Here is a 12,313-nt window from a genome sequence, read left to right on the forward strand (position 1 = left end):
CAATTTCTTACCTATTCCTTTTCCCATAGTGTGTTTGTTTATGCCCCACTCAAGAATTTAAAAGCAATGGATGAAAGCAAAGGTGGGTGAGATTCATGACACCAGTCCCTCCCTTTAAAGTCCATGAGGAGAATTCACACTGGAGCCAAGGGTAGAAAATAGATATGAAGCACTGGTAGCGCCCTGCAAGGGCATTCATTTTAACCCCTACCCATGTGCACTACGTTCAGGCCCTACCAAAGCCCGGTTCCTTCAGCCAAATGTAAGGCCCAGACCTGCCCCAAATCAGAAATGACTTTGTCAGTATATCCATTAGCTACTCTGTCACTCAATCCCTGCATGCACTCTGCTCTTGACAGCTGTGAGTAATCATAGTAAGGTCTGCTTGGGCTCCTCAATGAAGAGACATGAGAGCTGTTAGCTACTTTTCATCACTAAACTCCCAACTCAAGGAACATTAATTTCTGTGAAACAATGTCTTATATATTTGATGCGGTTGAAGCACTTCTGTCACCATGTTATGATCTTAGTCAGATATTGCTGTACTTCACAGAGGAGCACAAGCAAAGGGCACAGCTTCAAAATGTGATACCCGAGCCCTGTCTGTACCCTAGTTATTGATGGAAAAAACATGCCCTAACCCAATATGTTGGGTGGGGCCCGTCGGGTAGCAGAGCTCTTACTGCTGAACTACAAGCAGTTAGCCACACGCACATTAACATCTGCAGCTGGTTCTGAGATTTCTCTGAAACAATTGAAGGTGTAACATTTCAGTGCACCTTTGAGAAGGGAGCTATGAAGGTCTTGTGATGTTTAGCTCAGCATTTTTATTCAGCTAACACTTTCACACCCAATCTTGCATGAAGTCCTGCTTGTTAAGAGTCCTATAGATCAGACCTGGTTGTATCCATAAAATATGGTAAATCTGGTTAAGTAATGTCTCGGAAGCAGTGGAATCTAGTCTTCTAATACAACCCAAAAAGATACTCTAAGACCACATTTGTTTTGTAGAATATTTCAATATCTCACTGGAGTCCAGTGATCTGTGCCACACAGTGGGCATTTTAGACAAGCGTCTAGACTGTAACTATGGGATAGCACTGTACTTGGCCCAAGCACATGCATCAGTGTGTTTGTCGTACTTCAGCCTGTCATGCTGGCATCCTTGCCAACATCCAGCAATGATCCAGGCTGCTCCTTATCCTGTTTCTGACAACAGGATCTAGAACAAAAACAATGGAGACTTTTTAGAGAATTCTTTACATTGCAACTTCCATCTGATATGCTACCGACAGTGATTTTATTATGAGGCTCACAGACGATGGATGGCTGGATCCTCTTTAGGATCTTTGAATATCAAGAAGAACATGTTCATAAAATTGTCATGTCCGGCAATCAAAACAAACTACTCGATCAACATGAATGCAATTTGAATTTAACCAATTTAGCCAATGGTTTAAAGCCCATCTGAAGAGACCAAAACCATATTCTTTCCAATCAAGATTCATCTTGATTAAATGGCAATTAATTGAAGATTTAACACAGCTTTGAAGCTTTCTGCTGAATGTATTAGATTAAACCAAACCAGTTCTTCTACACAGAAATTACTTTAATGTATTGTCTGCATATGACAGCTGTATTTTGGGCCTCATACCCTCAACCGCATACGGTATTGTTAGAATTACAAAAATTGACAATCACGTTTAGATTCTGTAATTCTGAAATGCTATGTTTTGGGTAGCATGAATAAATAGCCAGTGTCGTCTACCGCCAGCCACCTGGGGTGAAAGTTTCCATTGCGTTCTGGCAGGCAGGCTGTGCCATCTCTGCAGCCTTTAGCTCCCATCCATCTGTTCATGTAAAATAAATTGATCCAAAGCACACACAATAATATACATTATATTTACGTTATCATACTTGGAATGAATTGCGTTGGTTTGCATCTTCAGTTTTTTGTTTTCATGTACTTTTGATGTCACGTGTGTGTTGCAAGAGAGACAGACACTGATGGGTTCATAAATATGCACAGGTTTATGCAAATTCATTATCTTTTATCTTTCCTAGCATCCCCCTGTTCTCCATCTGGTATTTTAAGGCTGATTCAGACACAACTGAGAATGTTGGAACTGCTCCAGTTAGGGTGGGGATTGTGGAGACATGAGGACAGAGCTAGAAGAAACACTGTGAGGTAAACAGAGAGCAATAGAAAGGAGAAAGATCATTCTGTTTTTCCTTCCAGTGACTAGAGAATGAACATGGCAGGCAGAGTGATATGTGGAAAGGGACGCACGGCCAACCCAAAGCTCTTCACCCCGGCCTTCTCTCAGACAGATTCCATCAGGAAAGGAGGAGGGAAGAGGAGGATGTTCTCCTTTTCACTACGGTGTCGACTCGGCATCATCAGAGGGAGGACCAAAGGTAATGCGATGAGAACATAGTTTCTTCATACTTTTTAATCAAATCCAAACTGCCCGTAGGTCATTGGGTTTTTATCTACTGCTATTGTATTGTGTGTACTGCTTCAGCCTGAGGATGTGGTTGCAAGTTCAAATCCCCGAGCTGACAAGGTGCAAATCTGTCGTTCTGCCCGTGAACAGGCAGTTAACCCACTGTTCCTAGGCCGTCATTGAAAATAAGAATTTGTTCTTAACTGACTTGCCTTGTTAAATAAAGGTACAAAAACAAGTGTATTACTGTCCTGAGAGGGTGCACCGGTGCAGGAGATTTATCAACCTGGCACGCCGACTGCTGTACATTAGTCAGTAGTCAGCTCCCATGTGATGTAGTCGAAGGATTGTATTCGCCTAATGTATACCAGTATCTGCTTGTAATGAAAGAGATGAACCTTTTTGAATGACAGTGGGCCAAGTGTGAGAGCTGACGTTCCTCTAAAATGATAGGAGCGAGATCCCGGTAGTTAAGAGTAATAGCAGAATGATCACTTATGAATCACTTGATTAGGGATTTGCATACAAATTTATCTTCTCATGTTTATTCTGTTTTGTCAAAATCTATTAATAGGATAACCCATTTTAAACATGATATTAAGTGACTTTCCTCAAATAGAGCCATATTTGACCTTTGTTTGACGTTTGGCATACCTTGCAGGTGAACATTGTACTGTGGTTATGTGATCATGTCTCCATGAATTATGACTGAGTCATGTTCACCGCCCCTGGCCCATGGTGTCAGTAATCCTGTGATCTGTGTGTTGACTCAAGTCTCTTTAATCTCTATTGCATTCAGTTGGTAGATGTATTTGCAACTACAGCTGATAGCCATAAGATGGCAGTATGACCACCTACGTGATATAAAATGTACTGCACTAGCCTTGGTTGGGGAATATTTTATATTATATCTTCACTGTACTTTCAATTCTTATATTAGAGGTTAGTCTTTCACTCGGGTACTTGTCAAGTGAAAATGTTACATCTTATTTGTCTTAGTTCCAAATAAGCATTATATCATAATGGAAGTGTCAAGTATAAGGCATTAGCACTGTTTTATACCCTTTTTAAACAAACAATTGTGTGTTGAATCTAAAATCCATTGCATATTGCTTCCTAGTATAATATTTAAAAACATATTGACTCACTATTAAATCAGTTTATTGACATTGAATTTGTTCTCTCTCTCTGGTCTATATGTTGAATTCTTTCAACATTACAGAACCACAATGAGTGGGTGTGCTTCTACTGCTATACATAATTAACCTAATTCTGTTGCCTTGTGTGTTCCCCTGGGTTTTTAGCAGACCATCTCACAGCTCTGTGTCTCCTGTTCCTCTTTATTCTGTAATAAATTAATTAGTTTCGCTCTGAATCACCAAAGAGTAAATGGGGTATTAAGGACGAAACTCTCTGAGGAAATTATCTACGCCAAAGAATGTTGTGTCCACTGGAAAGAGCCGACTAATTAGGCGACATGCTACAATGAAGAGAAACACGGGAAGCGTTTGTTTGTAATTGTTTGATGTGTCTCTGGTCAGGGCTATGCATCATAGACTCTATAAATCTATGCATTATTGGGCTCAAGGATGTATTTGCACAGCACATAAAGACTTAATTTACTAGCTCATTTATTTGTACCTGAACATATCCTCACATCTGTGGACATTTTTGTCAGTGTTTTTTTCTAAGATCTTGTTTAGTACTTTTATGTGGTCTTTGATGTCATTTCCCTACTCTCAGACTATGACAAAAGTTCCTTTGGGGGGGATTGTCAGACCATAATACAGGGCAGCATATGGGGGGGGTGACGGCGTGAGGGTGACAAATGGACAGACAGGTGTGGCTCTCAGTCAGTCAGCGGCCGTGTTAACCCCTCTCTGTATGTGTCTGGGTGGAGGGCAGATGGCAGATGGCAGCAGAGATGCAGTGGGGCAAAGAGCCCTCTCACCCAGAGTAGGGAACATGAGATGTACAGCACTCCACAGATTCCACTGATTGAAAGAGAGAAAGCATATCGTTGATTCGATTTATATCCATTGCAGCCAAATGGCTGATGTAAAAGACAGAATTATATGGTCAGCAGTTCAAGCAGTTCAAAGAAAATCACAGTCTCTTTTGGCTTTGTCGCAGCATGAATATACGTTTATATGTAGTGATGCTCTTGTATAAGCAGATAACAATCATTGTGATGAGCCTATGGAATGTGAGGTAGAATTGAATGCATGTGAGGGAAAAAGCACACAGGCATTAGCTAGCCAGTGTGTGTGGGTGGGATAACTATGGTGGTACAATAAGATGGTCACTGACTAGTGTGGAAAATGTGTGGCTGATATTTTATGGGCTCAAAGCGACAATGGATATGGGGGTGGCGTTGATTGTGCGCTTGACTGTAGGGAGTGTGTGCGTGTGTGTGCAGGGGGTGTGACTGCTCCATCACACCCCTCTGGCAAAGAGAGGGAGAAAGACCCTCTCCGACACAGTCACTGAGGCTGTGTGAGTGTGTCTGACGGTTTGTATGTGTGTGAGCGGGTATGTGAGTGTGTGAACAAGGGGAGGATTATTCCTCTGGAATAGGAAGCGTGACCAGGAACACCTTTAAAGGAACCTCAGCATGTTGGGAGGAAAAGAAGGAGAGATGATGATTCCTTTGTTGCTTTGATCATTTAGTGTCCCTGCTTTCCGTCTGTCTGTGGGAATGACTTATTACAGCAACAAGCAAATTGTTTGTTATCAAGTTCAAACAGTTCATGGGCAAAAACATGGATCAGGATTTGTTATGTAATTTGCAATAAATAAAGATATGCTTCAAGTAGAACAGTGATATGAAGAGAAGAAGACTGGGTTTCTGAGGACGGACAGACAGACAGTATTCCCAGGGGCACCTCGCTGGGTCCGCTGGCCACCACAACAGAACAGCTACTTTCCTCTCAAATCGGATGTTTTGACAGGACTGCAGACATGCTGTGTGGTCTGAGGAGAGAGGCGAAGAATAGCAGCATCGGTAAGACTGCCTTAAACCCACTGACTGGAATCATATGAATGAATATCACAGACATGATATAGCTAGCTATATGTACTGTAGCTGTGTAGTTAGTGTGTAATGTCTGTCATATGTGCTACAGTATACAACGGGTGGGTGTAATCCTGAATGCTGATTGGTTAACAGTATACTCTAGTGCTACACCCTAGTAGTGTAATTGTCATAGTAATGGATTTATGACTATCGTTAGCGCCTGTAATAGTATTTACTTATGAATATGAAATGTGTAGTGATGCATGCTGCTCAACAGAGGAGCATCAACTTCCTGCTTTTGTACCTGTAGTTATACCTGTGGATGTCAGCCTTCTGTCATTAGAAGTTATTTGATCATCTGGGAATGTGATTATCTTTTCCTACATATCTTTTCCTACATATATTTTCCTACATATATTTATTTAACTTTTTAAATGACAGCTCTGTCAAGCACCATCATATCTATTATTTAGCTAATAAGGCACAGTAGACGTCAATGCCATTTGATTAAAGCCAGACAGTACTGAATACCAGATTGCAGTCTGAAGTGGGGGCTGATATAAAAATGCAAACTGGGTCTACTGGAGCCCAGTTTATTTAAAAAATGTACCTCTGAAAATAGCATTTTGATTTAAAAACCATTATCAGAGCGGCCCCCACATTTAACCTACATTCTGATTGGTTCTGAGGGAGATAGGTACAGTGCCCTGAATTACATTGAGTTAATTGACTCACCAGAAATACATGGGGCTGACTGTAGTTTTCTGATTACTTTGCACACCACTTTCAGTAATGTTGTAAGTACAGTCCTGTTTGCAGATCTCAAATGTATGGTATTGCAGTTCTGCTCTTGACCCTTGAGCCACAGATAGTAGTTGAGTATTCCCTCTGCCAAGACAGCATGCTTCTACCAGCAGAATCATGCCGTGCCATACCCAGTTAATTGTTGTTGCTCAGGTCAGTTTTTTTGTTTGTTTTGGCTGCTAAATTGATTAAGCCAGTTAAATAAATCACATATTTCGCCTATGATTGGCCAATCAAGATCACTAATGATGTTTCTAAACTGGTGCATGTGTGTATGTGTGCGCGTGAGTGGCCACCATGCGCGTGTGATCTAAGGCTGTTGAGCAGGATATTTTTGCAAGGAAGTGAATAGAAGGTCGTACATGATCATAGTATGCATATTCCTGCATGCCCTTGAGCTTTGTTTTGGTCAACTCTCACTATGTTGGATTATTATATTATTTCTGCAGATTTTTCAGTTAACATGTAGCTTTATCAACCTCCACAATGATATGGAGTGCATCTCAGAAGACAAATATTCTCCTAGTCTCTTTCCTTCAAATGCACTGATCTGAAAATATAGGAAAGCTGAAAGAAAATGATTGATAAATTACCTACTAGTAACAGGTAGTTGTTTTCACTAGATGAAAGAAAACAGGCAAGGAGAAGAACCATTTAAGACTAGTGAGATACACCCCGTGTTATTTTGTCTTTGTGCAAATTAGTTCAATGCATGCAAATAATGAAAATTCATAATTTTTCCATTTTTGACCAAAGGCTGGCCCCATTGAATATTTCAGAATGTGAGTTTAGTTGGTGATGTAATATTATGGATTAAGAGTCATGATACCAAAGTGGATGAAGGGTTAATTGAGGGCAAAAAACAACACAGAACAGCAATATCACCCACACACATGTCCAGGGTTGTGGAGTACATGCAACTAAAAAAACAACAACTGTAATCTTTTACATGACCAGCAAAAGTATTGTAATCAGATCACAGATACTTTTTAAAATATAGATGATTAGGCTACTTCTAGGGTTACTTTTAAATGCAGAAAGGATGTTTGTGAAAAAATACTTTGATACCTTTCTGTTTTCTCAATGACATTCAAATCAGCATTGAAAAAAGGCACAAGTTTAAGTTTGTTCTCTCTGCCCTGAGCAAGTCTGACCACAAGCCAGAGACTACTATGGCAGAATTTACACAGGCAGCCCAATTCTGATAAATCTTTCCCGATTTGGTCTTTTGACCAATCAGATCAGCTCTGAAATAGATCTGATGTCAAATGATCTGATGTGATTTGTCAAAAGACCAATAGTGAAAGAAATTATCAAAATTGTGCAGCCTGTGTAAACGCAGCCTATGACGACACCAAATGTGTTTGATGGATCGCAGGAATAGGTTTTTGTAGAGTGCAGTGCAAGCTACCGTATGTCCTCCAATGATCTGACTGCTGTACTATTATTATATTATGACCATCTTGAATAAGCGCTTGGAGGTATTACGACAGCAGTGGTGTAGGGGCTATACGGATATCACTTAGGCCCATTATTCTACTGATATCAATATGTTTTTTATTCTACTGATATATATATATTTATATTTATAACAGCTGTTTGAAAAGACTGCCTGAAATGTCAGCTTTTTTGGCTGGGTGGGGTTTGATCTGCCTGATATAAGTTAATAGACCAACAACAAGAGTTTGCCCTCATCTCTGCCAGAAGCAGCTAGTTTTCAGATCACACATCCCTCCCATTAGGCTCCTCCAATTAGACCCTTCTCTCTGACCACTCCCAGACACTCCTGGCAAAATTCTTTCTTGAGCTATTTTTGTTTCTTTTTTAACCTTTTAATTACAGTCACAGTAAGGTACTTAATTGGTACCCAGAAAGGATTTGATATTGAGATAAAACGGCTGCATTGGACCTTTAAGTGTGTAATGTGCTGTTTAAATCACTTGGTTGAAAATGTAGTCCTCAGTGGACTGGATTTTAGGAAGTGCAGCGTCAGATTTCTCATCATCGCGAATGCTGACATACCCACGCTGCTGTATCCAGCTTCAAACAGCCAGGCAAAGCAGGGCCACTGCTAATCTGGGCCCGGTGCTGCTGTGGCAGTAATGGCTCCCACTGTAAAATCCTATAAGAAGAGATAGAGCATTTCCTGGTTTCCTCTGTAGCAGCTGTTGTAGATGACTGAAAGTGGTTGTATTCTCCACATGCCTGAACAGTCCATTAACCACAACACGTCCCCTCAAGAGTATTTCCCAGCTCTAACGTATGCTGTTTGCACCATCTTGGTGTATAATGTTTCACTGCAGGTAGAAGATGCCTGTGGACAGAAATCTATGATCAGCTACTCCAAATCTAAAGGCAACATTATCTTCAGATCAGCGTCTATTGGAGAAAATTCCATTTACTCCTAATGTGTCTAATAGGGTTCTCTGTGTGGCTTCTGTCTCACACTAAAACTAGCTGTCTTGATCTCTTGACCCTTCCCACTATATTACTGTGGAAACAGAGCAGCATGACCTTCCGGGTCACAGATTGACCTGCCAGTATTCTGTTTGAGTTACCTAAGTGCCTGTTGGAGGAGTTTCTTCCTGTTGTACCTCTCTCTAATGTCCACACTCCCTCTAATGGGGATCAAAGGGTTAAACGAGGCCCTGGCAGCTGTCAGCGTATGGATGGGGGATGTGTTGGTGTCAGGTTCCCCCCTCCTCCCTCTCCTCTCTCAGGAGACACATTCCTTACATACTGTAGTAGTTCTCCAAACATCCATATTATTCACCAAATGTTCCTTTCATTGTTTCAGATGACGGGCCCTACTCTAAGGGCAACAAGGACTCTGGAGGGACCGACCATGCCTCCAGGAGACGCAGTATTGCAGGTACAGTGGGGTTACACCTTACTGTGACTTTCAGTGATTCCACTGTTTCTCCTCTGTGGTACCATGTCCAATATTTTCAGCCTTACTCTCTCCAAGATGTAAGGATATCTGAAGGAGTGAAGCTTTTCAATGTGATTGTTTGATCACACATGTTCCATCACGTCTTCGCTGCGTTGGTTGATAGGTGTGGCACTGTTATGAATATCTTGTGCTGTAGTGCTTAGATAAGGAGGAAATATGTCTATGTCGCATACCTGTCGTTGGAGACAAAAGGAGTCCTCTCCCCCCATGAATTTAGCATGATTTAACAGCACAGCACATTGTGGCCAGAGCCAGAGACAGAATGGGACCAAGTACATAACCTCCACAAACAACTACAGCATCTGAAGGCACTACAACTAGATATCCATCAGAGCTAGTGTCAAGCCCAATTTATCCTCAATTCTGTTCAGGAAATTTAATTTACAAATCTGTAATAATTTCATTTTTTTCTGTCAAGATGTACTTTTTCAATTAATTCACTGAATTCCATCCCATTATGGGGAATGTACTGAGTTTAAATGGAGCTGACCCCACCCCACTATCCATCAGTTTATATGGAGCAGACCACATCCCCTATTCATGACATCCATCAGTTTATATGGAGCAGACCACATCCCCTATCCATGACGTCCATCAGTTTATATGGAGCAGACCACATCCCCTATCCATGACATCTATCAGTTTATATGGAGCAGACCACATCCCCTATCCATGACATCCATCAGTTTATATGGAGCTGACCACATCCCCTATCCATGACATCTATCAGTTTATATGGAGCTGACCACATCCCCTATCCATGACATCCATCAGTTTATATGGAGCAGACCACATCCCCTATCCATGACGTCCATCAGTTTATATGGAGCAGACCACATCCCCTATCCATCAGTTTATATGGAGCTGACCACATCCCCTATCCATGACATCTATCAGTTTATATGGAGGTGACCACATCCCCTATCCATGACATCCATCAGTTTTTATGGAGCAGACCACATCCCCTATCCATGACATCCATCAGTTTATATGGAGCAGACCACATCCCCTATCCATGACATCCATCAGTTTATATGGAGCTGACCACATCCCCTATCCATGACATCTATCAGTTTATATGGAGGTGACCACATCCCCTATCCATGACATCTATCAGTTTATATGGAGAAGACCACATCCCCTATCCATGACATCCATCAGTTTATATGGAGTTGACCACATCCCCTATCCATCAGTTTATATGGAGCTGACCACATCCCCCATCCATCAGTTTATATGGAGCTGACCACATCCCCTATCCATGACATCTATCAGTTTATATGGAGCTGACCACATCCCCTATCCATGACATCTATCAGTTTATATGGAGCTGACCACATCCCCTATCCATGACATCCATCAGTTTATATGGAGCTGACCACATCCCCTATCCATGACATCCATCAGTTTATATGGAGCAGACCCCATCCCCTATCCATGACATCCATCAGTTTATATGAAGCTGACCCCATCCTCGATCCATGACACCCATCAGTTTATATGAAGCTGACCCCATCCCCCATCCATCAGTTTATATGAAGCTGACCCCATCCATGACATCCATCAGTTTATATGGAGCTGACCACATCCCCCATCCATGACATCTATCAGTTTATATGGAGCTGAGCCCATCCTCCATCCATGACATCCATCAGTTTATATGGAGCTGACCACATCCCCCATCCATGACATCCATCAGTTTATATGGAGGTGACCCCATCCCCTATCCATGACATCCATCAGTTTATATGAAGCTGACCCCATCCTCGATCCATGACACCCATCAGTTTATATGAAGCTGACCCCATCCCCATCCATCAGTTTATATGAAGCTGACCCCATCCATGACATCCATCAGTTTATATGGAGCTGACCACATCCCCCATCCATGACATCTATCAGTTTATATGGAGCTGAGCCCATCCTCCATCCATGACATCCATCAGTTTATATGGAGCTGAGCCCATCCTCCATCCATGACATCCATCAGTTTATATGGAGCTGACCACATCCCCCATCCATGACATCTATCAGTTTATATGGAGCTGAGCCCATCCTCCATCCATGACATCCATCAGTTTATATGGAGCTGACCACATCCCCTATCCATGACATCCATCAGTTTATATGGAGCTGACCACATCCCCTATCCATCAGTTTATATGGAGCTGACCACATCCCCTATCCGTGACATCCATCAGTTTATATGGAGCAGACCACATCCCCTATCCATGACATCCATCAGTTTATATGGAGCAGACCACATCCCCTATCCATCAGTTTATATGGAGCAGACCACATCCCCTATCCATGACATCCATCTGTTTATATGGAGTTGACCCCATCCCCTATCCATGACATCCATCAGTTTATATGGAGCTGACCACACATCCATGACATCCATCAGTTTATATGGAGCAGACCACATCCCCTATCCATGACATCCATCAGTTTATATGGAGCTGAGCCCATCCTCCCATCCATGACATCCATCAGTTTATATGGAGCTGAGCCCATCCTCCATCCATGACATCCATCAGTTTATATGGAGCTGACCACATCCCCCATCCATGACATCTATCAGTTTATATGGAGCTGAGCCCATCCTCCATCCATGACATCCATCAGTTTATATGGAGCTGAGCCCATCCCCTATCCATCAGTTTATATGGAGCTGACCACATCCCCTATCCGTGACATCCATCAGTTTATATGGAGCTGACCACATCCCCTATCCATGACATCCATCAGTTTATATGGAGCTGACCATATCCCCATCCGTGACATCCATCAGTTTATATGGAGCAGACCCATCCCCTATCCATGACATCCATCAGTTTATATGGAGCTGACCACATCCCCTATCCATCAGTTTATATGGAGCTGACCACATCCCCTATCCGTGACATCCATCAGTTTATATGGAGCAGACCACATCCCCTATCCATGACGTCCATCAGTTTATATGGAGCAGATCACATCCCCTATCCATGACGTCCATCAGTTTATATGGAGCAGACCACATCCCCTATCCATGACATCCATCAGTTTATATGGAGCTGAGCCCATCCTCCATCCATGACATCCATCAGT

The 12,313-nt window shown here is 42.1% G+C and overlaps 1 protein-coding gene across 5 annotated transcripts in view; it reads left to right on the top strand.

Annotated features, from left to right (window-relative positions):
• The first annotated feature begins 121 nt into the window (after nt 1-121).
• Nucleotides 122-12,313, top strand: part of grip2a (glutamate receptor interacting protein 2a) — a 61,691-nt gene continuing 49,499 nt past the window's right edge. For 4 of the 5 annotated variants that reach the window (XR_004820706.2, XM_035738131.2, XM_035738132.2 and 1 more), the window contains exons 1-2: nt 122-2,418; nt 9,065-9,139. Coding sequence is in view for 4 of the 5 variants with exons in the window: in XM_035738131.2 (XP_035594024.2) it covers nt 2,250-2,418; nt 9,065-9,139 (244 nt within the window). In the remaining variant the exon portion in view is untranslated. Of the gene's footprint in view, nt 2,419-4,971; nt 5,452-9,064; nt 9,140-12,313 lie in introns of those variants that run through there. The other variant, XM_035738134.2, reaches the window with a different exon arrangement.

The sequence above is a fragment of the Oncorhynchus keta genome, chromosome 27 (genome assembly GCF_023373465.1).
Source record: "Oncorhynchus keta strain PuntledgeMale-10-30-2019 chromosome 27, Oket_V2, whole genome shotgun sequence".
NCBI lineage: Eukaryota > Metazoa > Chordata > Actinopteri > Salmoniformes > Salmonidae > Oncorhynchus > Oncorhynchus keta.